We start from the raw sequence: 27986 nt of genomic DNA, 5'->3' as shown, positions 1-27986 counted from the left end.
AAAATACAAGTCAAAATTAAAAGAAGATTTAAAATAAATGAATAAAAGACAACATCAAATCGTAAAAGGACAACCACCGATAGTAAAATACATATATATAATTAGCCAAAGGTTAGATCCTGTGAATAGTAACATTGTAAAATAGTGCCAGTTAATCGATGGAAAAGACTTGTAGGTCTTTCATTTGCTATCAGAATAAGCCTTCCTAAATAGCCGTATTTTAACTTCCTTCTTGAAAGATTTTAGGTTTGGTTGCCTGCAGGTTTCAACAGGTATAGAGTTCCATATTTTTGGACTAGCTAGAGAGATTGCCCTATCTCTTACTGGAGTTAACTGTACAGATCTTACTGAGGGGATAGATAATAAGCCTTTGTTGGCCAATCGTAAGTTTCATTGTGGAATGTGTATTTTTATAGACGTATTAAGCCAGTCTTGTCTGTTCTCCATAGATGAGTTTATGAAGAATTGTTAAAACTTTATATTCTATTCTATATTTTATGGGAAGTCAGTTAAGTGATATCAGGATCGGAGTGATATGATCATGTTTTTTGAATCTGTTAAGATTCTGGCTGCTGAATTTTGGAGAATTTGTAAGGCACAGATTGTAGACATTGATAATCCTAGAAAAACTGAGTTGCGGTAATCGATGTCGGCGAAAATGAGAAATTGTAACACAGATCTGAAATCAGTGGGGTTCAGAAAAGGTTTTAATCTCCTTAAGGTTAATAATTTATAATATCCTTCTCTAATCTTTGCTGCAATATGTGCCTTAAAATTTAGTTTGCTCTATATCGTAACTCCGAGGTCACAGACATGAGGTGTGGGATGAATTACTGCTTGTTGGTCTTCTGATGTCAGAGGTGGTAATGGGTCAATGGATATTTTTCTATCTAACAATATAATTTCTATTTTGGATATATTCAGTATAAGTTTCATGTGAGTTAATAGTTGCTTGATATAGGATAAATACATAGCAGTTTTTTTGTAAGTTGCTTCAATAGAGACATTAATCGGAATAAGTATTTGTATATCATCAGCATAAATGTAGTGTATGAGTCCAAGACCGGAGAGTAGATGGCAGAGTGGAAGCATATAGATATTAAATAAAGTAGTGGAAAGTGCAGAGCCTTGTGGAACCCCTGTTTTCAGTTGGATTTTATCTGAAAGAGAGCTATTGACTTTTACATGAAAGTTCCAGTTAAATAGGTAGGATGAAAACCATTGGAGGGTCTTGTTTGTGAGTCGAATTTCTGATAATCATTTAAGAAGGATGGAATGATTTACTGTGTCGAATGCTGTGGAAAGCTCTTACACCTTTCCAATAGGTATTTTTGCTCATTGTCGAATAAAGAATGACTATGTGAGTGCACTCAGTAGCTCCCAGAAGAACATTTGAAAAGTTGGCAATGGCTTAAAAACCTCTCTTCAAGTCCAGCAAGTCCGGCCTTTCACGAGGGAATCTTATGTAATGATTAATTTGGCTATGTTCATCTGTAATGACCTGGCCCAGACAGCAGAAAAAAGATATTTGTGACATTCCCCTGATGATCCCGACTGTTATCTGGAAGGAACCAGGTGCCTTAAAATGCAGGGAGCACAATAATTTGGTGAGGCTTGGTTTAGAGCGGGACGTTTCTGTGACCAGATCCCCCTCTGAGTTCTTCATATAATTCCATGTTAGTCTGAGAGCTCAGGCGATACCTTGTAACCACGTGTTCCTCTGGCATCCCCAGCAATGTGGTGCATGGATGAAATATGTGCTCCCTGTTCTGCCTGCATGCGTTCCTGATGTGGACGAGCGCGCTCCACCGGAGGGCCTTGAATCTCTGGCTCCAGTGCTGGTACTTCCCTAGGAGGAGTTTGAACCTTCCTTGACTGTTGTAGTGGCAATTGTTGAGCAGCCTGAACAGCCAGTATCCCAGTACTAGTACTCTTCCCCCTAACACTGATTTTATTGGGCCACTAGGGCTGTGTAGGTATGTCTGAGAGAAGGCCTCATTATAGCGATGATCTGCGATTATGGCCGCCGAGGAACAAGAAAAACTTTTTTCCACTGTACTGAAAATCAAAAAGGTGTTGTTATTTCTCACGTTAAATCCCATATTATTCTGCGTTATTTTTCTGCAAAATGTGGTAGGAGGCCCTCATTTCTATGATTTTCTAGCTTTTTGCAAACTCATTATCATATTCACATACTAACGTGATGCGTTAAAGCCCATTTATCATGCTATAAGGCCCTAACGTGGCTTAATGAATGACCTTATTAGTTTTTTAAATTTTAAAATCATGAAGGGAGGAGGATTGTGGGGTGGTGGTGGGGATAGATATTAATCTGCAGCTAAATTAATTTGGGGTTTGAAGCATCAGGCCTGAAAGCATGGAACTTTATTTTTATAATACTTAACCAGCTATATTCTGAATATAGCCAGTTAAGTAATCCAGGTGTATATGCCCAGATAATTTTAAGGCTTCTCTAAGTCAGTCTTATTGTTATACAGCTCTTAGCTGGATAATGTGGAATATCAGTTATGTTAGCTTGATAATATTGTTCTGTTCTAGACACCCTTGCTATTTCCCTTGACTTATTCAGCTGAATTTTTAGCCAGATAACTATTTAGCTAGATAAGTTGGGGGTGGTGAAATTGATGGAAATTTCAAAACCCATGTTTGTCCGGCTAAACCCTAACTTAGGCCTAGGTTTTCGAAGACACCGTGGCGTCATGAATTGGGCGGGCGGACGGGCTTTCGCACCCAATTATGCCATCGTAAAAGGTGGTGCTATTGGGTGCGAAATTGGAAGCGAAAAGGCTCCTTATCTTTTCGCCGTCCACGCTGTCTTCATGGCGTCTGCCCCGGTGCTGCCCCGACTCCTCCTGTTCCGGTCTTGACGCTGTCCCTTTTTAGTGATCACACGCAAAAAGCCCCTTTTCGCATGCGATCGTTTTGAAAAATGACCCCCTTAGCCGGACAAACGTTTTGAATATGGACCCCATATTTTCCTGATTTTGTGCATTTTTAAAATCATATTCTTGCATCTGTCATCTTAATTGAGCCGTATAAACTGCATTTTGCTTCAGTAAGTCCTAAACATAATAACAATGTTAGTTTGATTGTGGTTCATTATTTGATATTTGTGTATATATACATTTAGGTAGTTACAGCAACTGGAGGTCAGATCGAAGAAGAGCTACCAATGTTTCTCAGTGAAATTATTTTGGACATCCAAGCAATGATGTTTGAGCCATCTCTCGAGGAATTCCAGGTTTGTTCAAGAAAATTGTCTCTTTAGTTTCATTTTTTACATTTTATTATAAATGGTGCTTAATTAAACAACAGGTTTAGCAATGCTAAAAACATTACTTTAAGTGATAAGGGAAGATAATATAGTCATGTATTAGCATCAATATTGAGTGGTAGAACTATTTAACTGCCCAAGAGAAAAACAATTTTTTATTAACCAAATTTCATATGAAAAAATTAAGTGTTAAAGTATTTAAGCTTTTTTTCTTCTGTTTCATGCTAAAATTATTACTTGGAAAAGTTTACAGCTGAATTATGTTTGTGAAAAAATTGGAAAACATTTGTTCCCTCTATTTAAAAATCATGTGATTCACAAATGGGGTAAATACAGACCTTCAGTGTAATGCCTTTTACACGGGGATTTGGGATAGCCACTTCTCTGTTTTGTATAGTGTGTTATCAACCTTATTATAATAGGGTACATTTTTAAAATGATCTTGTAACTATCAAGTAAGGTGAATAGATTGAAGACTTTCGAATTTTACTAGTGCTTAATAGTTAAATATAGACACTCAAATTTTGGTCATTCCTGGGGTAGAGCTGGGTTGGAGGAATACATTTATGTAGCTGGCTAGCATTAATTTTTACACTAGCTAACAATGTATTATGTCTATCTCTATGCAAAGTGATAGTAGACATAAACTGAAACTGGCTCTATGTTCCCTTTTGCATTAGAACATAAGAACATAAGACTTGCCATACTGGGTCAGACCAAAGGTCACAAGCCTAGAATCCTGTTTACAAAAGAGGCCAAGACAGGTTACAAGTACTTGGCAGGATCTCAAGGTATAGATAGATTCCAAGCTGCTTATTCCAAGAATAAGAGGATTTCTGCAAATCAACCTTAATAATGGTTAATGGACTTTTTTTCCAGGAACTCGTCCAAACCTTTTTTAAATGCAGCTCAATTAATAATTTTCACCACATCCTCTGGCAATGAATTCCAGAGCTTAATTGTGCTTTGAGTAAAAAAATATTTTCTCTTATTAGTTTTAAATGTCTTACTTAGTAACGTCCCCTGTCTTTGTACTTTTCAAAAGAGTATACAACTGATTAACGTTTACTCGTTCCATTCCATTCATTATTTTGAAAGACCTTTATCATATCTCCCCTCATCCTTCTCTTTTCCAAGCTGAAGAGTCCTAACCTCTTTAGCCTTTCTTCATAGGGGAATTGATCCATCCCCTTTAGCATCTTGGTGGCCCTTCTCTGTTACTTTTCTAATTCTGTTATATGTTGTGTGTGCTGTCTGTGACAGGCCCGCATCTGGGCCCACTACACCCGACTTCCAGCTCCTGCTCCCGGTTTGACCCCCCTCGCAGCAGTAGGCAGTGCATGTGCGCCCGAGCTTCCTCCGCAGACTCCTCGGTTCCCCAGCATGCCTTCCTGGTTTTTAAAGGGGCCGCGGCGGGAATCCATCCCGCGGCGTCGGATGATCCTCATTACAATTCATGTATTGATAAACGACCTTACTCCTTGTTAACCTCTGTTAAGTGCCCGCTTACACCTTATAACTTGTTAGCCTGTTTAGTTCATCTAAAGTTATTTCCATGTTTCCTCTGTTAACTTTCTCAATTTCCTGTTAACTTGCTCAGTTCATCTAAAGTTTATTCTATGTTTATCTGTAAAAACAATAGGAAACTTTGTCGTTTCCAGCACGACTTGTTTCCCTGTAAACCGATGTGACATGTCAAATGGAATGTCGGCATATAAAAATAAATAAATTAGCATCTCACTGGCTGTGGCAGGTTTGGTTTCCCATCCTACGCGACCTCTCACTCCAGCAACCAAGTCGCCTGGGCACAGATCCAAATCTAATAACGCAGAACAACGGGCTGCTGCGTCATCCGAACCTCCACTCCCTGTCTCTGACAGCATGGGTGTTGAAAGGTTGATACTGCAATCCCTTAACCTTTCTGACAATGTGTCACAGGTACTCATAGCTTCACGAAAGCCTTCTACTAGGAAATCTTATCCTTCCAAATGGAAAAGATTCTCCTTGTGGTGCACAACAAAGGAAATAGATCCTTTTTCCTGCCCTACAACAAGATTCCTGGACTAACTCTGGTACCTCTCGGAGTCTGGCCTACAAACCTCCTCCATCCGAGTGCATGTCAGTGCCATAGCTGCTTACCACAAAGGTGTAGGAGATGCCCCGATTTCAGCGCAACCCCTTTTAGGGCGCTTTATGAGAGGCTTGCTACAACTAAAGCCTCCACTACATTCTCCGGTTCCAGCTTAGGACCTCAATGTTGTACTAGCACGGTTCATGCGACCTTTGTTCGAGCCCCTATACTCCTGCAAGCTACGTCATCTCACTTGGAAAGTGCTCTTTCTAGTTGCTATAATGTCGGCTCGCAGAGTCAGTGAGCTACAGGCACTGGTAACATACCCATCTTATACAAAATTTCTCCCTGATCTTGTGGTACTCCGCACTTACCCTAAATTCTTACCAAAGGTAGTTTCTGATTTCCATTTAAATCAGTTCATAATACTTCCTACCTTTTTTCCAAAGCCTCACTCACACCCAGTTGAACAGGCACTGCATTCCTTGGACTGTAAGCGTGCGCTCGCCTTTTATCTGGACCGCACTACAGCCCATAGGAAGTCCACCCAACTTTTTATCTCCTTTGATAAAAACAAAATGGGAGTTCCAGTGGGCAAGCAGACCCTGTCCACCTGGCTGGCGGACTGTATATCCTTCTGCTACCAGCAAGCAGGCCTTCTGCTACAGGGACACGTAAAAGCGCATTTGGTCAGAGCAATGGCAACGTCAGTGGCACACCTCCGTTCTGTGCCTCTTCTTGAAATCTGTAGAGCTGCCACATGGACCTCTCTCCATACCTTTGCAGCTCATTATTGTCTCGACAAGTCTGGCAGGCAGGATTCCTTCTTTGGCCAGTCTGTCCTTCGTAATTTGTTTCTAGTTTAAAAATGACCCAACTTCCTACCTGCGACCCACTGTGAAATTCATGCTGCCCTCATAACCAACAGCACCCCTGTTGTTGTGCCTGTTGCACGTCGTTGAGTGCTGTTTGATTCACTCTATTTGGGCATCCTGTAGCTCGCTATTCACCCACGTGAGGACTACCATCCTGCTTGTCCTGGGAGAAAGCAGAGTTGCTTACCTGTAACAGGTGTTCTCCCAGGACAGCAGGATGTTAGTCCTCATGAAACCCACCCGCCATCCCGTGGAGTTGGGTTTGCTTACGTTTTATTATTTTATTTTTCGCTTGTACATTTTGCTACAAACGAGACTGAAGGGGGGCCCCTGCTGGATGCAGAGTTAGTGGCATGCTGGGCTTGCTCAGTGTGCCAGTCAAAGTTCTAGAAACTTTGACAAAAGTGTTCCATGATAGGGCTCCATCTGATGATGTCACCCACATGTGAGGACTAACATCCTGCTGTCCTGGGAGAACACCTGTTACAGGTAAGCAACTCTGCTTTCTCCCAGGACAAGCAGGATGGTAGTCCTGCTTGTCCTGGGAGAAAGCTCTGCTTTCCAATAAAAATAGATCTAAATAACCACCCCAAGCTTGTTGGTTCTAGGATCAGTTAATCCATGAAGTATATTAGGGATGTGAATTGGGCTTCGAATGATTGAAAATATCGTACAATATTTTCAAAATCGTCAGAAATCGGGGGCTCCCCCAAAACGATAGGAAAACCCCATGATATTGTTTGTGGGGGTTATCTTATTGTTTTGGGGGAGGGCGGGAAAAACAGCACACAAAAATAACCCCTAAACCCACCCCGACCCTTTAAAACTAATCCCTTAGCTTCCCCCACCCTCCCGACCCCCGAAAAAACTTTTTACAGGTACCTGGTGGTCCAGTGGGGGTCCCTGGAGCGATCTCCCGCTCCTGGGCCGTCGGCTGCCACTAATCAAAATGGCGCTGATGGCCCTTTGCCCTTACCAAGTGACAGGGTATCCGTGCCTTTGGCCGGCCCCTGTCACATGGAAGGAGCACTGGATGGCCCGTGCCATTTTTAAAGATGGCGCCGGCCATCCAGTGCTCCCTCCATGTGACAGGGGCCGACGGCCCTAGAGCGGGAGATCACTCCCGGGACCCCCACTGGACCACCAGGTACCTGTAAAATGTTTTTTGGGGGTGTTGGGAGGGTGGGGGAAGCTAAGGGATTAGTTTTAAAGGGTCGGGGTGGGGTTTTTGTTTATCGGCTCGGGCGCAGCCGATAAACAAAACCGCGATCGGGCCGGACGAAAAAAAAAAAATACGATGTGAATCGGAACCAGAATCCAAATCGATTCTGGTTCCGATTCACATCTCTAAAGTATATAGTTAGTACAGTTTATTGCTCCAGTCATCCTGGAGGACATGAATTATTTCATGGAAGATCCATGTAACTTCTTGTCTTTCCTACATAGAAGCATGGTGGCAAAAAAAGACCTTGTGGATTATCTAGTCTTCCCATCTACATTAATTGCTCAGTCCTACAATCCTTACCATGATTTCAGTTATCCCCTGTGCTTGTCCCATGCTTTCTTGAATTTAGATAATGTCCTTTTTCCCCCCCACCTTCATTAGAAGGCTGTTCTATGCATTTACCACCATTTTTGTGAAGGAATATTTTTTAGATGACTCCTGAGTCTACTCCATTACATCCTCATCCCATGACCCTTCATTCCAGAGACTCTTTCTAATTGAAAGAAGCCTTCAGTGCTATGCCTTGATATCTTAGATGTTTTTAAACATCTTTATCATAGCTCCTCTATATCCCTCTTTGCCTTTAGGGAATATAGACTTTTATGTCTGTCCTCATACACTTTTTTAATAAAGTCCGCTGACCATGTTAGTACTTGACATCTGGACCTATTCCATCTAGAGGTAGATATTGAGCCACTATGCAGCTCTCCTAGTTAACCAGATAGACTTATCTGGATAACTTAGTTCATATAATCAGAAGTTCAGCCGCACTGCTGGATATATCCAGCTAAAGTAAGCCAAATAAGTTTATCCAACTAACTTTAGTACAATCCTATGTGCTGATTAGACTTAACTGGATACATTATCCAGCTGACTTTGAATTTCCGAGTTAGCTAGATAACTTATCTGGCTAAGCCAGCATCTCCCCAGAATGCCCTCACTTCACCTGCCCCTTAGCTGCCTAAATATTTAACTCGATAATTAGTTATCTAGCTAAGTAGTCGTGGTTCAATGGGGCTGGATATTTAGCTACTGCTACTTAGTTGGATAAAACCTAACTTATCCAGGTAAGTAGTGCTGAATAAACCTTTTGGTTTACTGTATATTCTTTTGTATGTAAGTTCCCAGAATTGTACACAGTATTTCAAATACGATCTCACAGGGATTTTACAAGGGTAATATCACCTCATTATTTCTTCTGACCATTCCTCTCCCTATGTCCCCAAGCATCAATCTGGCTTTTTCTGGTTCCTTATACACCTGTTTGGCCACCTTGAGTTAATCAGATGCATTCATCCCCAGATCCTGCTCTTGTTCCATGCATAGAAGACTTCCACCATTGGGTTTTAGCAACCCAAATACATGACCCTGAATTTTTTATCATTAAATCTTAGCTGTTAGAATCTAGACCATTCCTCAAGCTTTGCTACATTCCTCTTGTGGTGAAATAGTAGTTTGATTACAAATGATATTATTTGACATGTGGAACTCCTTTTCCAGGACAGCAAGAGATTGTTCCTCAGTCACCAGAGCCAACTGATGGATGTCACTGCTGCTATCTGAGTAGAGTGTTAGCTAGAAACTGTTTATAGAAAGTGACAATTGGTTGGCAGCAGTTGGAAACAGCAGAGAGAGATAGCTGTTGTTGGACTGCCAAAGTTAATAGAATTGCTACTTAACTAAGAAAGAGCAGTGCCTAGTTCTGCAGTTAAATTCCATAGAAATAAAGATTACTTTGCAATCACTTTTTCTGTTTTCCCTGTTTGCTGCAATGCAGACTGTTTGTTATGTTTGTCATGCACTGTTCCTGCTTGTTAATAATAAACTCTTTAGTTTATTATCACTATGCTTGAGACTGATTTAAAATCCCAGATAAGTAAAAAGTTGAATGATCCTCCTCATGATTCTCCCCATCTAGTATTTTCCTCTTCATAGGTCCAGGTCTTTCAGAGGCATGAGCAGTCCCTAGTTGCTCCTGCCCCACTGCTCCATCATTGCAGAAATGGCTGCTGGTCAATCTGAGGCCAGCACCTTTATATGGACTGGTGGCCATTGTGCAATGATGGAGCAGTGGGGCAGGAACAACTGGGGATCATTCATGCCCCTGGAAGACCTGGACTTATGAAGAGGAAAGGACTGGGGTGGGGAGAGGTATAGAAAGGGTTTTCTGGGGGTTGGGGAGTCCTTTGTTGAAATGACTTTGAGGGAGGTGGAATTGGATTGGAGTTTTGCGGGCTCCTAGTCCTTTGTTGAAGTGGGTTTGGTGAGGGAGGGCATACTTTCCTTTTATTGTCTTTCATGTTTATTTTTCCCTTTATTTTATTGTAGCTAACTAATGGGAAGAGGGTCCGAGTGTGCTGAAGTCAGACTGGGGAGGAAGGAGCAGTTTGCTGGGTCTGGGTGGATAAATGGGGGGAGGGGAGTTCTTGGATCAGGCTGGTGAGGAAAGAAGGAAGTACTAAGTTCCAGTTGGGGTAAGGGGAGCAATATGCTGGAATTGAACTGAGGAGAGGGATCAGTTAGGCTGGGGAGGGGGGCTCAGAGTGTGCTGGGGTCAGGTTAGGGAATGGAGTTCAGAGTGTGCTGGGGCTGGGTCAGTGAGGGGGGAGGGAGTGCTGGGGTTGAGTCAGAGAGGTCAGAGTATGCTGGGGCTAGACTGGTGAAGGGAGAAAAGGGAAAGGAGTGCTAGGGTAGGACTGAGGGGGGCAGAGTGCTGGGACTAGGCCATGAGGGTGAAGGGTTTGCAAGTGTGGGCATGGAGAGAGAGAGGGTCAGAATGGGCCGGAGAGGGGGATTAGAGTTTGCTGGGGTTGGGCTGAAGAGAAGTGGAGGAAATGGAGAGATAGGGCTGAGAAGGGTGGAAGAGGGTTCAGACTGGGGAAGAGGCAGTGAATAAAGCCTCCAGGGAATTTTAATGGGTTTCTGCTAGTTCAAGTGATACAGTAATTCCAAAATATGATCTTCCAGGTCAGAACTGTAATTTGCAGTTAAACTGAAGTGATTGATCTGCTGTATACCAAATTTTAGAAAGAGAGTAATGCTCAAGTTGTATGAAAAGTTGCTGTTTAATGTGGTTTAGGAATTCTATCTTAATCAGTCACTTGTACTTCAAACAGATCTTTTCCCCTAATGCCCACAAATTAGCAGCTGCCCTCCCTTGCCTTATATCTGGAGTGAATACATTCCTTTATTCTGTATATTCTGTTCAGCTTTTGATTTCTTTTAATACCAACAATTCTGGGTAAACCTGTGAGTAAATGTACCATGAAATCTATCATTATTGATTTAGCAGGCTTGAACATGTAGGGTCACATCAAATCTCATGCTATTTGAATGCAAGTAATGTTGGTAACTTCACATTGACCTCTGTTAATGAAATTTACAAAGTTTTAATTTTTGTATATTTTTAATTATTGTGTGATATATTTTCTGGCCCATCTCCACTGCCCTCCACAGTTTATACAATTGTCTTCTACTTTAAACAGGAAGGAATTTCCAAAGTCATTCATCAGTTCCAGGAAACTGTACTATCTGTTGCCAATCTTGTACCAGATTCATACTTTAATGCGTTCACCAGACCTATTATCAATAACAAACCAGAAGAAAAGATTTGTGGAGAAGGACCGAGTTTAACAACGATGTTTGAAGATGATAAGCATTTACAATCCATTATTCATCAAATAAAAGTATGTTTTAAGTTTTCAACTCTGTACAAAATTATATTAAACAGATTATGTATTAACATAAATAGTAGGAGGTTTAGATTCCTTGTGCCAGTAGGAGCTAGAAATGCAGCCTGGGATAATTTTCTTGTAATCTGGGGGAGTTGGAGTTGTAGCCATTGTTCAGTGGCAACTTGGAAAGTTTGCTTTAAGAACAAATATACTGGGTTCTGGAGGAAATGGTTATCTGTGGCCCTCAATCAGGCAGCATAGCTGCAGTGATTGCCAAATTAGGTAGAAGGAAAGAGGGATTTAAAATATGGACCCGTTGATAGTTGTGAATGAAGATCATTTGTGCCTCAACTTTGGACCTTCACCATCATCATTAATGGCAGTAAGGGTATGGACACATTTCAAATGTATTGGAAGTAGAAGTGGAAGAGGTCATGATATGAAGTTGGGTGGAGGAAGCTTCAAATGAAACATGAGAAATACTTTTAATGAGAGGGTGATAGATGCCTGGATAAACAAGTAGTGGAAACCAGTAAAATCACAGAATTTGAGCATCTTTGGGATAGAGTTAGTAATGGACATTGGTGTTATGACCGTCGGTCGCAGATGGCTGCGACCGACCCATCTCATGTCATGTGCTGTCCTGCTCTCCTCTCCGGGCAAACTCACGGCTGTGGTTATCTGCTCCCAACACATGCCGTCTACCTCCTGGGACTTATCATGGCGGCTGGGTTGCCGCCAGCCTCCATGCATCCTCTGGGCCTTTCTAGGCGCGCGCCACTGAGTCTACCTTTAAGGACACTATGGCGGGAACCTCAGGGGCGTCCCCTATTGATGATATCACGAAGCCTGGATTCAAAAGCACCGCCCTGGCCCTGCACTAATCCACTTGGCAATGAGTTCATTCACTACTGGTGCTTGCTCCTGTCTCCTTGGACCCGTGGTTCCTGCGTGCTGTTCGACTTTGGACCCTGATTCGGGTACCCACTCCTCGGGGGCCCATTCACGCTCCTGTCGGAGACTTTGCCTCCTGGCTTCCCCGCTCCTCGGGGTAGCCCCTGCGCCTTCCAGAAGCCTTGACTGCTGGCTTCCCCGCTCTTCGAGGTTGTCCCTTGAACTGCTTTGCTACTTGGGAGACTCGGCCCTGTGTGCTCTACTCCTCGGGGCAGTGCCTTTGTTCTATACCAGTGACTGCAATCCGCGCCCCCTGTGCTCCTCAGGGCTGTGCCTTCGTTCTACATCAGTGACTGTGCTCGCACTTCCTCGCTCCTCAGGGCAGTGCTTACGTTCCACTCCAGAGATTCCATCGTGCACAACCCCGCTCCTCAGGGCAGCTTATGTCACTACCTCAGAGACTTGACTTGGGCTTCTCCGCTCCTCGGGTCAGCCTACATCATCACACCAGAGCCTCTCTTGCCACGCTGCTCCACCCCTCAGGGCCATCATCTTTAGAACTCCCTGTCTCGCGCTTCCCGCCCCTCAGGGCCTGCCCAGCATTTCCCTGTCAGAGGCTTCTGCTCTGGCACTTGCATCTCCAGCTCTGCCTGAAGTACTGTGTATTCCCTCTGAACTGTATCTCCTGCTGCAGCTGACCTCGCCTCCCCACGGTGAGGGCCTGTGGGGTTCCTCCCTGCGGCCGGTACCAACTCTCACCTCGGGCCAAGTGTCCACTAACCCACAGATCCTAACAATTGGATGTTTCCAGTATTCAAAACATCCCACCCTTCACTCCCTTGAAAGCAGCAACAAGGGGAGTGATGATAAGAAGAAAACATGGGGCAGATAAAGGAAGCACAACCTAGAGAAACTGCAGGCTATGGGGTAGCCAGGTTGAAAACAGAAGGCTACACAAAAATCTAACTGGTAGAAGCTTGATATCGTCCAGAAAGATGAAAAGAAATTTAAAAAGAAAACCTTCTCCCTGGCGCCGTGCTCCAAACTGAAGTTTTTAAATGTTTTTTTCACTTCCTCAATTATCGGCACTAAACCACGCCCCTTCAGACGTCACAAGGAGCGGCAAAGAAAAGAAATTTAAAAACAAAACCTTCTCCCTGGTGCCGCGCTCCAAACGGAAGGACAATCAGGAAGTTGAAGACGCTTGAGATATCGCCCAGCAATAGGAAACCGAAGGTTTTTTATGTTTTTTTCACTTCCTCAATTATTGGCACTAAACCATGCCCCCTTCAGACGTCACAAGGAGCTGCAAAGCAAAGAAATTTAAAAAGAAAACCTCCCTGGCGCCGCACGCCTAAAGGAGCGCGACCAAAGGAGCAGGCCCCTTTAACGCGCCCCTTTACGCAGTCCTTAAGCAATACCTCATTCACTATACCCCAATCTAACCTAACATTGTCACAATGCTCCTTGTAGATCAAATTTAAAAAATACCCATTTTATCTCACAATTACAACACAAAAACAGAGATAAAATATTCTAAATACAGACCACAAAATCTTCTCACAATTCCCACCTTTCCCATTTCTCTCTTCTTCTTTTCTTCACTGCTGCTCTTGCTGGGGAGGACCTGCGCTATCTGCGCCGAGCCCCGCCGGGGGAAGGTCAGTTGCTTTCTCTCCCCTCCCGGACGGCCTCGGCTCCAATAGAGCGACCCAGGCCTTCATCCAAAAAAGCAAAAACCGAAAACAAAAAACGCGCCGAGACCCGCGAAACCCCGCCTACCAAACAGCTGAACCAATCAAACCTTGCCCTGCAGGGTTTTAAATTCGGCTCGCAGCGGCGCCGCGCGCCGAAGGAGTGCAACAAAGGGGCTGGCCCCTTTGTGCGCCCCTTCGTGCAGCCCCGAGAAAGACCTTAACAGAACCTCTACCTTCAGCTCTACCCAACAGTTTTGAGCCTCCTCTGCCGTTCAAATCAACAAGCAGCCATCTTCACCAGTGCTGACATCGGAACAGTCTCCCTTCCCCCGTGAGCTCATAGAGCACCACCAAAGAAACCATCCGACCTCCACCTGGCATCAGCTTCACCATATGACTGGGAACTGATTGACCTCCCTCTAGCTCACACCCGGATAAAACACTTTCGCACGACTCTGGTCCCACCTCATAGGTGAGCCTCACTCATCCGCTCCATTTATAAAAAAAAAAAAAAAAAAAAACCACACACAAATCCAACAGACTTTCTCCAAACTAGAAATCACCTTCATAACCCTTCACCTCTCCCCTCAACCATCCCAACCCTGCAAACACCCCCACCATAACTTTTTCCCCCCTCACACTCACCCAACAACAGTTCAATATGATCCTCACACCTTCAATTTCACCAAAACAAAAGCATCGACACCTAATAAACATTCCACTATTTGAAACCACCAAAAACCTGTTCTACTTAACATTCCTTCTCATAAACGCACAAGCCCTCTCCAAGAAACTCATACTCTTATCAGACATCCTCCAAGACCAAAACCCAGCTTTCATTGCTGTAACAGAAACATGGTTCAAAACCACTGACCACGTACTATTGAACCAACTAACCAACAACAATTATGATCTATTCTCAGTTCCAAGGAAATCCCGACGAGGAGGAGGTCTGCTATTGATCATCAAAAAACACTTCAACATGAAACTAATTCCCATCTCCCTCCCCCACCAATTTGAACTAGCCCTCTTCGACTCAGATAACCTTCAGATATGCCTAGTTTATTGCCCCCCTTAAAGTTCTAGACAAGGACATATCTCCGCTCATTGAATTTCTCCTTTTAAAAATCAACAACAAAAAACCTACAATCATCCTGGGAGACTTTAACCTCCACATTGACTCTATACCTCCCTCCCAAGCTTGCCAAACCCTGCTCGATGTACTTTCCACTCTCCAATTCACACAACTCGTCAACAACTCAACACACAAAGCTGGTCATACCCTTGACCTGATCTTCACCAGTAATAACTTTTTCTCAAATTCATCCATTTCCTATTCTCAAGTCCCATGGTCAGACCACTTTCTCATACAATGTACGACTCATACCAACACAGTCAACAAGACTAAAGTTAACAACACTCACTCCTTTAAATACCGACCACCCTTCATTCCAGATCTACTCCAACAAGAACTCGAAAAACTACTTTTAAAAATCGACCTCTCCAACATAAACAGTGCAACTCAATCTTGGCATCATATAACAACTGAAGCAGCTAACAGAATAAACCCTGAAAGAACCAAACTAATCAAATCACAAAAACAAACCAACAACCCATGGTTCAATCCTCAACTAAAGGAGACCAAATCCATTCTCAGATGAAAAGAAAAGGACTGGAGGAAAAACAAATGTCAACTAACACTTGAAAGATATAGAACCTACCTTGCCTACTATAAAAATCTTATAAACAAAGCAAAAAAGGAATACTATAGCAAAAAAATTCTTAATTCTTCAAATAATCCAAAAACCCTCTTCAATATTGTAAATAACCTAATCGCAGTAAACAACCACAACGCCAAACTTCCACAAAAAAACCTAAGCCAAGATCTCGCAAACTTCTTCAAAAACAAAGTCAACAAAATTTCTGAAAAAATTTCTGAAAAAATAACCAAGACCACAAACTCCAATGTAAAGCTAAATCGACCAGACATCTCACCCTGGACTCACTTTGACCCAATAACAACCATTGAAACTGAGAAACTCATCAATTCACTTAACCCAGCCAGACACGAACTTGATACAATACCAACACTTGCTCTAAAAGAAATCTCACACAACATTGCTCCAATCATCTCTTCTATTATTAATAAATCTCTTGAAGAAGGAGAGCTCCCTGTCAACCTAAAAATCGCCACTATAAAACCCATCTTAAAAAAAAAGAATCTTGACCCCTACGATCTAAGCAACTACGACCAATCTCAAACCTTTCATTCCTCGCAAAACTAATAGAGAAAACCGCACTCAAACAACTAATTGATCATCTAGATACTAACAACATCTTATACCCAACTCAACATAGCTTCAGAAAAAATCACAGTACAGAAACTCTTCTTATCAACCTTTCAAATACTATCCTAAGAGGTTTTGATCATGGACAACGCTACATCATCATTCTTCTTGACCTATCAGCTGCATTCGACACAGTTGAACACAGTACACTAATCTCCAGACTATCCGAAATTGGCCTATCAAATAAAACTCTAGATTGGTTCACATCCTTTCTCCACAATAGATCATACAAAGTAAATCTAAACAACCACACATCACAAGCCATCCCACTTGAAACTGGAGTGCCTCAAGGATCATCGCTATCGGCCATTCTCTTCAACATCTACCTTTTACCTCTCTGCCAACTTCTATCAAGCCTCTCCATAACCTACTTCCTCTACGCTGACGACATCCAGCTAATCATTCCAGTATCAAACTCCATAGAGAATGCTCTTAAAACCGCTTCCACAAACATAAACAAAATCAAACTACTATTAAACCAACTAAAACTCTACATCAACACTGACAAAACTGAATGTTTGCTGATTGAAAAAAGCATCTCTGGTGATCATCTAAACCACCCCATTATCATCGACAACACTCCCATCAATCTAAAAGAACACGTCAAAGACCTAGGAATCTGGATAGACCCCCAACTTAACCTTAAAAAACACATCTCCATGAAAACTAAAGAAGGCTTTCACAAACTATCAATCCTCAAACACCTAAAACCCCTACTAAATCAACCAGACTTCAGAACCATCCTCCAATCCCTGATCTTTTCAAGCATTGACTATTGCAACGCCCTCATGATTGGTCTTCCGAAATCTACTCTACACCCCCTACAAATTCTTCAAAACGCCACTGCGCGAATTCTCACTGGACTCAAAAGAACTGACCATATTTCACCCGTGCTAAAAGAACTTCACTGGCTCCCCATAGCAAAAAGAATCGAATACAAAACTCTTTCAATGATTCACAACTCTGTCCACCACATTGACCACAATTGCCTCAACTCCCTTATACAAATTCACCACAATCAACGCAACACGAGATCTACCAATAAAGCACGTCTAGAAATCCCTCCACTCACCTCAGCCAAATTAACTACCACCAGAAAAAGATCCTTTTCAATTGCTGGACCTATCCTCTGGAACACTCTTCCTTCCAGTTTCAGACTACTAAACAATACCAAAATGTTCAAAAAACTACTCAAAACTTGGCTCTTCAAGCAAGTTTACAAAGACGGAATAGGTTAAACCAATGACTATGAAAATCTCATACATCCCCCTTCTCCACTTGCCCTAACTCCCACTTTCCCCTCCTTTTTCTCTTTTCTCTTTCTCCTCCTCCAAACCCATCCTCCCCTCTTCCCCTCAACTCTTTCCCCCCACGCTTTACTTATCCAATCATCTCTCTTCCCGAGCATCTTAACCTTCATTCCTCTTGATAATATATCTCTAACCCTCCATCTGTATTGCTCCCATGAGCTATTACTTGTCCCTGTCTATCTACTGATTTAATTATAAATATGATAAAGTATATCTATGCTTTTTAACAGTTCTGACATATTTAGACCTTTAACTCGCCTATATATATATTATATATATTCATTATAACTTTAACTCTGTTTAAACTGTTCACCTGATTTTCAATGTATGCGTTGTTATAAATGTAAACCCGAGTGAAGGCCCCTACCAATACTTCGGTATATAAAACACATACAAATAAATAAAATAAATAAATAAATATAACAAATCTCACACTCATAACACTAATACTAATAAATGCTCAATCCATTTAAAATAAATTACCAATTCTCCATGATCTCCTCATTGACTATTGCCCAGAAATTTGCTGCATCACAGAATCCTGGCTCAAAGATTCTGATATAGTCCTAAATCATTTACCCAAAACACTATATGATATCCACTCGCTACCCAGAAAAAAAAAGAAAGGAGGTGGCCTTCTCTTTCTTGCTCTAAAGAAATACAAATTCATTTTTCACAATATCAAATCAATCCCTTCACTCGAAATAGCTCTTTATAAATCAAAGTACCTACAAATTATACTACTATACGCTCCACCTGGTCTCTTAGAACACAACCCATCACCGCTCATTGAAGCCATTACAAACAACATTAATATGAATAACCCAACAATAATTCTAGGAGATTTTAATTTACATGTTGACAAATTCCCCCCCCCCTCCTCAACTCATGCTTGATACCTTATCAGCAATCGGCTTTAAGCAAATAGTTAAATTACTAACACAAAAATCAGGACATACACCAGACCTTATCTTCATAAATGACAAGGTTGAAATAAAAAAACTACCTTCAACCACAAATCTCCCATGGTCTGACCACAAACTTATCAAAACTAAACTTTGCTTAAGCACCTCACATCTTGAACATCACGATCAAGTCAAATGCATCAAATTTAACAAACCATGCTCCAGTGATGATTTATTTGAAATTTTACCCAAATATTTAAATTCATTAGACAAATCTGACATCAACTCTGCTATGAATTCTTGGCTCACCATCATTTCAGAAATAGTAAAGAACAAATGCACAATCATTAAAAAAATAGTTAAACAAGCATCTAAACACAAATCACCATGGTACACTCAAGAATTTCTAAAAATCAAGAAAATAGTTAGATCAACTGAAAAAAAATGTAGAAAAAACCCAAAAGATAAATTAAAAGATAGATACAAAACTATTCTCCACATTTACAAAACAGATATCAATAAAGCCAAAAAAATGTCTATGCAGAAAGAATATACAACTACCAATATAATCCCAGAGATCTCTTCCCATACATCAAAGAACTTACTCAACATAACAAACCCCCTTTACCTAAAGACCATCAATTAATCACATCTGAGGACTTTGCCACTTTTTTTCAGAGACAACATACTCAACCTCATCATGAACAGACCAACAATTAATGAAGATACCATATCTCTTCCAAACAAACTTAATTCAAGATGGTCACTTTTTGATACCATAGCTTCTACTGAAGTTCAAAATATCATCCAGAAAATGAATCCTGCATCTCATCCAATTGATGCCATCCCAATAAAAATACTTAAACTAATCTCCAACATCATCGCTAAGCCAATTGCAGACATAATAAATCTCTCATTAAATGAAGGCATTTTCCCTGAAAATTAAAATGTGCTGTGATTAAACCAACGCTCAAAAAATCACACCTGGATCAATCTGACATCACCAACTTCCAACCTATTTCCAACCTCCCCTTCATAGCCAAAATACTTGAAAAAATTGTCAATCAACAACTTTCAGAACATTTAGAAAAACATAACATACTTTTCCCAGCACAGCATGGATTTAGGAACACTCTTAGCACAGAAACCCTTTTAATATCTCTCTCCAATGCAATCTTAAGAGGACTAGATAATGGCCAAAAATTCAACCTCATACTCCTTGATGTATAGGCAGCGTTTGATACCATAAACCACAAGATTCTACTGAAAAGATTAAAGGAAACTGGTCTATGTGACATCACCATCAGTTGGTTCACATCATACCTATCCAACAGGCCATACATAGTAAGAACTAATTAAAAAGAATCCAGACCAATATTACTTCCACATGGAGTTCCTCAAGGATCCTCATTATTGTCTACACTTTTCAACATCTAATTACTACCTCTATGTAAACTCCTCTCAGATCTTGAATTATCTTATTACATTTATGCCGATGATGTCCAAATTCTTCTCCCGATGAATGATAACTTAACTAGTACACTAAACCTTTGGAACACTTACCTGATTGCAATCCAACATTTATTTGTTCAAATGGCTCTCACTCTCAATCATAATAAAACAGAAATTCTCTATATATGCAACAAATCCTCACCTGTATTTGACCTCCATCTCAACATTTACATAACTGACAAAAAAATTATATTCAAAGTAAGAGACCTAGGAATCAATTTGGACTCTGAACTAAACTTTAAGAAGCACATTAACAACATAATAAAAGAAGGATTCTATAAGCTTCAAGTACTAAAAAGGATCAAACATCTCCTTCACCATCAAGATTATCGTACAGCTTTACAATCCCTCTTATTTTCCAAATTAGATTATTGCAATGCAATACTCATTGGCTCACCTGCTTCCACTATTAAACCGCTTCAACTTCTAGAAAATGCTGTGGCAAGATCACTCAACAACAGCAGAAGATCAGATCTTATCACCCCAGTCCTCAAAGAACTGCATTGGCTGCCAATCACTTACAGAATTCAATATAACACTTTATCCCTTATCCATAAAGCCTTATATAACAACGAGCCAAAATGGATGGATATAATACTTCATTTCAAAGTCCCAAAGAGAAATCTGTGCTCCACTAACACTGGTCTCCTTTCAACTGTCTCCCCAAAATTAACCCGCCTCAACTCAATAAGAGAACGCGTTTTCTTACTAGCCGGGCCACTTTTATGGAACGCCCTCCCCACCATCATCACAAACATTTAAAAAAAAATTAAAAACATGGCTCTTTAAGAAAGCATACCAACATAATAATAAGAATCATCATCACCCTATTTAATATTTTCTAATCATATTTTGTTTCCCTTATTTATTAATTAATTCTCCCATTACTGTTTTACTATCGTCTTTTCTACTATTTATTACAATATAACCTTTTTCTTCTTCAATTTGTTATGTGTAAACCGATGTGATGTCATATGTTGAATGCCGGTATATAAAAAACAAACAAATAAATAAATAAATAAAGAGAAAACATGGAAAAGATAAAAGAAACAAAATCTAACCATACTGCAGACCAAGGAATAAGTGGTAACTGCAGTTCCCCAGAAACAAACATAGTCAGTGTTAGCAGGTAGTGGTGACTGCATACCATCCAGCAAGTCCAAAGGGAACTAGGTAGTCAGATACTTGGGCAAGGGCCTTATAGGTTTAGGTAGCTGTTCAAATTATACAGAGCTTGATGGTAATAGATTTGGGCAAGAAAGGTTTGGATATTGAATTATATATATGAAATTGTATGCTCATCTACCTAGTATGGTAGAGCAGTGTTACTTAGCCTTATTTTGTGGCACACTTCCAAATTTACACTATCCGGCGGATTTTAAATGCCCGGCGCGCGCAGAGCCCTGGGACGCGCGTAAGTCCCGGGTCTTCCTGAAAGGGGCGTGTCGGGGGCGTGTCAGGGGCGTCGCCGAATGACGCAGCATTTGGGGGGCATGACGCGGCGTTTGGGGGCGGGCCCGGGGGCGTGGTCGAGGCCTCCGGACCAGACCCCGGGTCGGATGATGCGCGCCAGCAGTCTGCTGGCGCGCGTCGATTTACATTTGCTTTAGGCAGGCGTAAATCGTGAAATAAAGGTAGGGGGGGGTTTTAGATAGGGCCGGGGGGGTGGGTTAGGGAGGGGAAGGGGAGGGGAAGGGGAGGGGAGGCGAAAAGAAAGTTCCCTCCGAGGCTGCTCCGATTTCGGAGCGGCCTCGGAGGGAACGGAGGCAGGCTGCGCGGCTCGGCGCGCGCAGGCTGCCCAAAATCGGCAGCCTTGTGCACGCCGATCCTGGATTTTATAAGATACGCGCGGCTACGCGCGTATCTTATAAAATCCAGCGTACTTTTGTTTGCGCCTGGTGCGCGAACAAAAGTACGCGATCGCGCTATTTTTTAAAATCTACCCCTTATAGCGCAGCAAAACACTACTATCTGTGGCTTTCTTTCACGCACACCATCTTTACAGCTGTCTTGCCAGGTTCTTATGGCCTGGATTGGCCACTGTTGGAAACAGGATGCTGGGCTTGATGGACCCTTGGTCTGACCCAGTATGGCATGTTCTTATCTTATGTCCCCTGTACTTCCACTCAGCTCTTGTGGCCTTTACCTTCCCACCACAATTTTCACACACCCCCAACCACCGCCATATGCATACACTCCATGATTCTCATACAACTTCTTCACCGGCTTTCTGTCTCACCCTCTTGATTCCTTTATCCTAGTTCCAGTCCTTTCATACCTGCTGCAAAACACATGGCACTATGGAGCTTGAAGACAAAAACATTTCTCACAGGACAAGCAGGATGGTTGTCCTCACAAATGGGTGACATCGAGGATGGAGCCCAACCACGGAAAACTTCTGTCAAAGTTTCAGGAACTTTGACTGGCCCCTACTGGGCATGCCCAGCACTGCACTAACCCTGCAGCCAGCAGGGGTCTCCCTCAGTCTTCTTTTTTCCGCGCAGCAGTAGCCACGCGGTTAAGGAGCTCTTACCACATTCCTGACAGGAATTTCTTCAACTAATTTCTTGAAGAAAAATTTGCCCCTCAGGGGTCTCCCCTCTTCAAGTTTTGCTCCGCGGTACTTCGGTAAGTTTTTGCCGTCGTTTTTGTCGACTACCGTCGAGTTTGGCCCTCGAGGCCTGTTGGCAGTCGACCGTCTCGGGGCTAAATTTTTGGCCCATGGCCCTGGCGTCGGGGTTCCGTCTGTGCCCGGACTGTACACGAACTATGTCCATCACAGACCCACATAGAGTCTGTGTTTTGTGTTTAGGAAGTGAGCATGTTGTCCTGACTTGCACCAAATGTGCCCTAATGACACCAAAAGGTCGCAAAGCCAGAATGGAAAAAATGGGACTTTTTTTCCATGCCCACACTCCGACGCCATCGCTTGCATCGACGTCATCGGAACCGGCACCGTCGAAGTTTCACCATCGTCAACAGCCTCCCGGTGACCGCCTGCCATCGACGTCTCCGCGACCATCGACTCCTGTCCCCTTCCCCCGAAGATCGCGGGGATTGGAGGGAAAAACATCGCCATCGACGTCACAAGTCTCGGACCGTCGAGGAATCGAAGTCATCGACCTCAGTTCTGTCCGAGCCTCCGAAGAAGAAGTCTCGACCAGAAGTGGCACCGTCCACTCCTGTCTCGCAGACACCGAGGCAACCCTCACCCCTTCGGGGTTTGGGAGCCGCGACTCCACCGATGACGGTGGTCCCTCCGGCTGAGCCTCAGCCTCCCTCTCCCGTGGAGCCGGGTATTGTTACCCCAGGTCTCCGGGTAGAGCTGGACCGGCTGGTCCAGGAGGCCATCGACAAGGCGATGCAACGGTTCCAGACTCCTCCGGCACCGAGAGTGGAACCGGTCACCGACCCGATTCCAGCAGCACTGGCACCGCTGTTTGCCCGGATGGAAGCGCTTATGACTGCCCTTCCTCCGGTGATACCCGGGTCTCCGATGGCTATCTCCTCGAATGGAGAAACACCGTACCAAATTCCCCCTTCGGGGCTAGTACCAATGGTACCATGTCGTCCCTCGCCACCGATGCATTCCATGGGGGCGATACGCACATCAGCTCCATCGAGAATTTCGATGACGGCACCCACACCATCGATGCCGACACCGATTCCTTCCATGCCGGCACCGGCACCGATGCCGGCACCGGTGCCATCGAGGACCTTTTCGATACCCCCGATGATTCCTTCGAGTTTCTCGGAGCCTCAGCCGGGGCCTTCAGGTATCCAACCCCCTCATGGTCCTACAGGTCAGCAACCTGATCCTTACGACACCTGGGGTGATGATACCTCCACAGACACCGATGATTTGCCTTCACCACCCTCTCCTACGGGGAGTAGAAAGCGTTCTCCTCCTGAGGACCTCTCTTTCATAAATTTTGTGAAGGAAATGTCGGAGTTGGTCCCTTTTCAGCTTCAATCAGAACAAGATGACAGGCACCAGATGATGGAGTTGCTCCAATTCTTGGATGCCCCTAAAGTCATCACTTCTATTCCAATTCATCAGGTTTTTCTGGACCTTCTAAAAAAGAATTGGGAATCTCCTGGATCTGTTGCTCCAGTAAACAAGAAAGCTGTCTCTACCTATCTTGTACAGTCAGCACCTGGCTTTCAGAAACCTCAGCTAGACCACCACTCTGTTGTGGTAGAATCAGCTCAAAAGAAAGCAAAAAGAATAAAGCCACATTCTTCCATACCTCCTACTAAGGAAAATAAATTCCTAGATAGTATAGGTAGGAAAGTATTCCAAGGAGCCATGCTAACTTCTAGAATAGCTTCTTATCAGCTATATATGACCCAATACAATAGGGTCATCTTTAAACAGATACAGGAGTACTCAGATACTTTACCAGAGCAGTTTCAACCACAACTTCAATTCCTAATAAATAAAGGTTTTGAAGCTGGGAAGCATGAGATAAGAACAGCTTATGACATCTTTGATGCTTCCACCAGACTTTCTGCTACGGCCATCTCTGCAAGACGCTGGGCTTGGCTAAAGTCATCTGACATTCGACCGGAGGTACAGGACAGGCTCTCTGACCTGCCCTGTCTAGGGGATAATTTATTTGGTGAGCAAATTCAGCAAATTGTTGCTGAATTGAAGGATCATCATGAGACACTTAAACAGCTCTCATCCATTCCTTCTGACTTACCTTCTAAACAGCCGTTCAAGAAGGACCCAAAAAAGTCCTTCTTCCGTCCACGGAAGTATTATCCCCCAAAAACCAAGTCTAGGTCCACGAGGCCTTACCATAAATCTCAGCCTCGCCAGTCTCGGAACCAAAAGCCCGCAGCAGCTCCGCAACCTGGCCCTGCATCGGGTTTTTGACTTTCAATTAGAGAGCAGTTGCCAAATCCCTCTTCCAACCATTCCAGTAGGAGGTCGCTTAAGCCACTTTCTAGAAAAATGGCATCATATCACCACAGATCAATGGGTGATAGCGATAATGGCACATGGTTACCACCTCAACTTCCTGACTCTTCCTTCAGACTCCCCACCCATGCAGGCGTGGGGACTCACCGATCACTCTGTTCTTCTAGAGCAGGAAGTTTCCCTTCTCCTCCAGTCAAACACTATAGAACCCGTTCCTCCCTCACAACAAGGACTAGGGTTCTACTCCAGGTACTTCCTGATTCCAAAAAAGTCAGGAGGACTTCGACCAATCCTGGACTTAAGAGCCCTCAACAAGTACCTTCACAGAGAGAAGTTCAAGATGGTAACCCTGGGCTCACTTCTCCCTCTGCTGCAAAGAGGAGACTGGCTCTGCTCTCTAGACCTAAAAGACGCCTATACTCACATTGCGATAACGCAACCTCATCGCAAATACCTCCGTTTTTTAGTAGGCCGAAATCACTATCAATACCGAGTGCTCCCTTTCGGCCTGGCATCCGCACCACGATTTTTTACCAAATGCCTCGTGGTAGGTGCAGCATTTCTCAGGAAGGAAGGTGTCCACGTCTACCCCTATCTGGACGATTGGTTAATCAGGGCCCCAACCCAGCAAATCGCTCGGTCCTCCCTGACCCTGACAATTCAAACTCTACTTTCTCTAGGGTTTCTTGTCAATTACGAGAAATCCTACTTAATCCCATCTCAAACCTTATCCTTCATTGGGGCAGACTTGAATACCTTACAGGCAAAAGCCTTCCTTCCTCATCAACGAGTCCAAATCCTTGTGTCCCTAGCTTGCCAGTTGCAGTCTCAACGCACAGCAACAGCTCGACAATTCCTCATTCTCCTGGGACACATGGCCTCCTCAGTTTATGTGACTCCCATTAGAGTCATGCAATGGACTCTGAGATCACAATGGACCCAAGCTGTTCAGCCTCTGTCCTCCATTGTTCGCATCACCGATGCACTCCGTCTGTCTCTTGCCTGGAGGAAAACTCAATCCAACCTCCTACAGGGCTTGCCTTTTCACCCACCAGATCCTCAAATAATTCTCACAACCGACGCTTCCAATGTCGGTTGGGGAGCTCATGTAAACAATTTACAAACCCAAGGATTCTGGTCTCCAGAGGAAGCCAAACACCAGATCAACTTCCTGGAACTTCGAGCAATACGATATGCTCTCAGGACTTTTCAAGATTGCCTATCGAACCACGTAATCTTGATTCAGATTGACAACCAGGTGGCCATGTGGTACATAAACAAGCAGGGGGGGCACAGGTTCCTTTCTTTTGTGCCAGGAAGCTGCGCAGATTTGGGCAGAAGCCCTCACCCGCTCCATGTACCTCAGAGCCACCTACTTGCCGGGAGTGAACAATGTCTTGGCAGACAAACTGAGTCATGTCTTCCACCCACACGAGTGGTCCCTCAATCCCTTGGTAGCAACCACTCTGTTCCAACAATGGGGTTATCCCCACATAGACCTCTTTGCGTCCCCTCAGAACCACAAAGTGGACAATTACTGCTCTCTCATTCGGAGCCAGCACTCTCGGCCCAGAGATGCATTCTCCCTCACGTGGACAACCGGTCTGCTTTATGCATTCCCTCCACTTCCTCTTCTGTCGAAGACTCTCGTGAAGCTACGTCAGGACAGGGGAACCATGATCCTGATAGCACTGCACTGGCCACGCCAAGTGTGGTTTCCCATACTCCAGGATCTCTCCATCCGCAGGCACATTCCTCTGGGACAGGACCCGCATCTGGTCACTCAAAACAACGGATGCCTCCTCCATCCCAACCTCCAAGCCTTGTCCCTGACTGCATGGATGTTGAAAGGTTAGTCCTTCAACCATTTAACCTTTCGGATTCAGTTTCTCTTGTCCTGATCGCTTCACGACAGCCTTCCACAAGAAAATCTTATTCATTCAAATGGAAAAGGTTTACATCATGGTGCACTTCTCAGTCCCTTGATCCCCTTTCCTGTTCAATTTCCAAATTCTTGGACTATCTCTGGCTTTTATCAGAATCAGGTCTAAAGACCTCTTCCATCAGAATGCATGTCAGTGCGGTAGCCGCCTTCCATAAAGGTATCGGGGGTGTCCCTATTTCAGTACAACCCCTTGTAACACGCTTTCTTAAAGGCTTGCTCCATTTGAAGCCACCTTTACGTCCTCCGGCCCCATCTTGGGACCTTAATTTGGTTCTTGGTCGCCTTATGAAACCACCTGTCGAACCTCTTCACTCCTGTGACCTAAAATATCTCACATGGAAATTGTTATTCCTTTTGGCTATCACTTCAGCTCACAGGGTTAGTGAACTACAGGCCTTAGTTACCTATCCGCCTTACACTAAACTCCTGCAGGACTGGGCGGTACTCCGCAATCACCCTAAGTTTTTGCCTAAGGTAGTTTTGGAGTTTCATATTAATCAATCCATCATACTACCTATTTTCTTTCCCAGGCCCCACTCCAACTCCGGGGAACAGACTCTGCATACCCTTGACTGTAAACGAGCTCTAGCTTTCTATCTAGACTGTACAGTTGCCCACAGGAAGAGCACTCAATTATTCGTCTCTTTCCATCCTAACAAGTTAGGGCAACCTGTGGGTAAGCAGGCTCTTTCCTCCTGGTTGGCGGACTGCATCTCCTTCTGCTATCAGCAAGCTGGCATTCCTTTCCAAGACCGTGTCAAAGCACACTCTGTGAGGGCCATGGCGACTTCAGTAGCACACCTTCGATCGGTGCCGCTTCCTGACATCTGCAAGGCTGCCACCTGGAGTTCCCTCCATACATTTGCAGCCCATTATTGCCTGGATAAAGCTGGAAGACAGGATTCCATCTTCGGCCAGTCTGTCTTGCGTAACCTTTTTCCAGCATAAGGTAACAACACCCTTCCTCCTTCCCGGTAGGGTGCGGATGCCCTCTACCAAATTCCACCCCAGTTGTTGTGCCTGTTGCACGCCGTTGGGTACATTTGGTGCACGATAGGACATCCTCAGCTCGGTACTCACCGATTTGTGAGGACAACCATCCTGCTTGTCCTGTCAGAAAGCAAATGTTGCTTACCTGATGTAACAGGTGTTGTCACAGGACAGCAGGATGTTAGTCCTCACGAAACCCGCCCACCACCCCACGGTGTTGGGTTCGTTTTTTATTATGTTATTTTTCGGCACTGCCTGTAGTTTTGAAACAAGACTGAAGGGAGACCCCTGCTGGCTGCAGGGTTAGTGCCGTGCTGG

General features: G+C 43.6%; 1 protein-coding gene across 1 annotated transcript in view; it reads left to right on the top strand.

Moving 5' to 3' along the window:
- Positions 1-27986, top strand: part of DNAH6 (dynein axonemal heavy chain 6) — a 3261518-nt gene that overhangs the window by 378733 nt on the left and 2854799 nt on the right. The window contains 1 exon segment of the mRNA XM_029602297.1: positions 10952-11152. Coding sequence (XP_029458157.1) covers positions 10952-11152 — 201 coding nt within the window.

This window comes from Rhinatrema bivittatum, chromosome 1 (assembly GCF_901001135.1).
Source record: "Rhinatrema bivittatum chromosome 1, aRhiBiv1.1, whole genome shotgun sequence".
Taxonomy (NCBI): domain Eukaryota; kingdom Metazoa; phylum Chordata; class Amphibia; order Gymnophiona; family Rhinatrematidae; genus Rhinatrema; species Rhinatrema bivittatum.
This window is presented reverse-complemented; position numbering and strand designations above follow the sequence as displayed.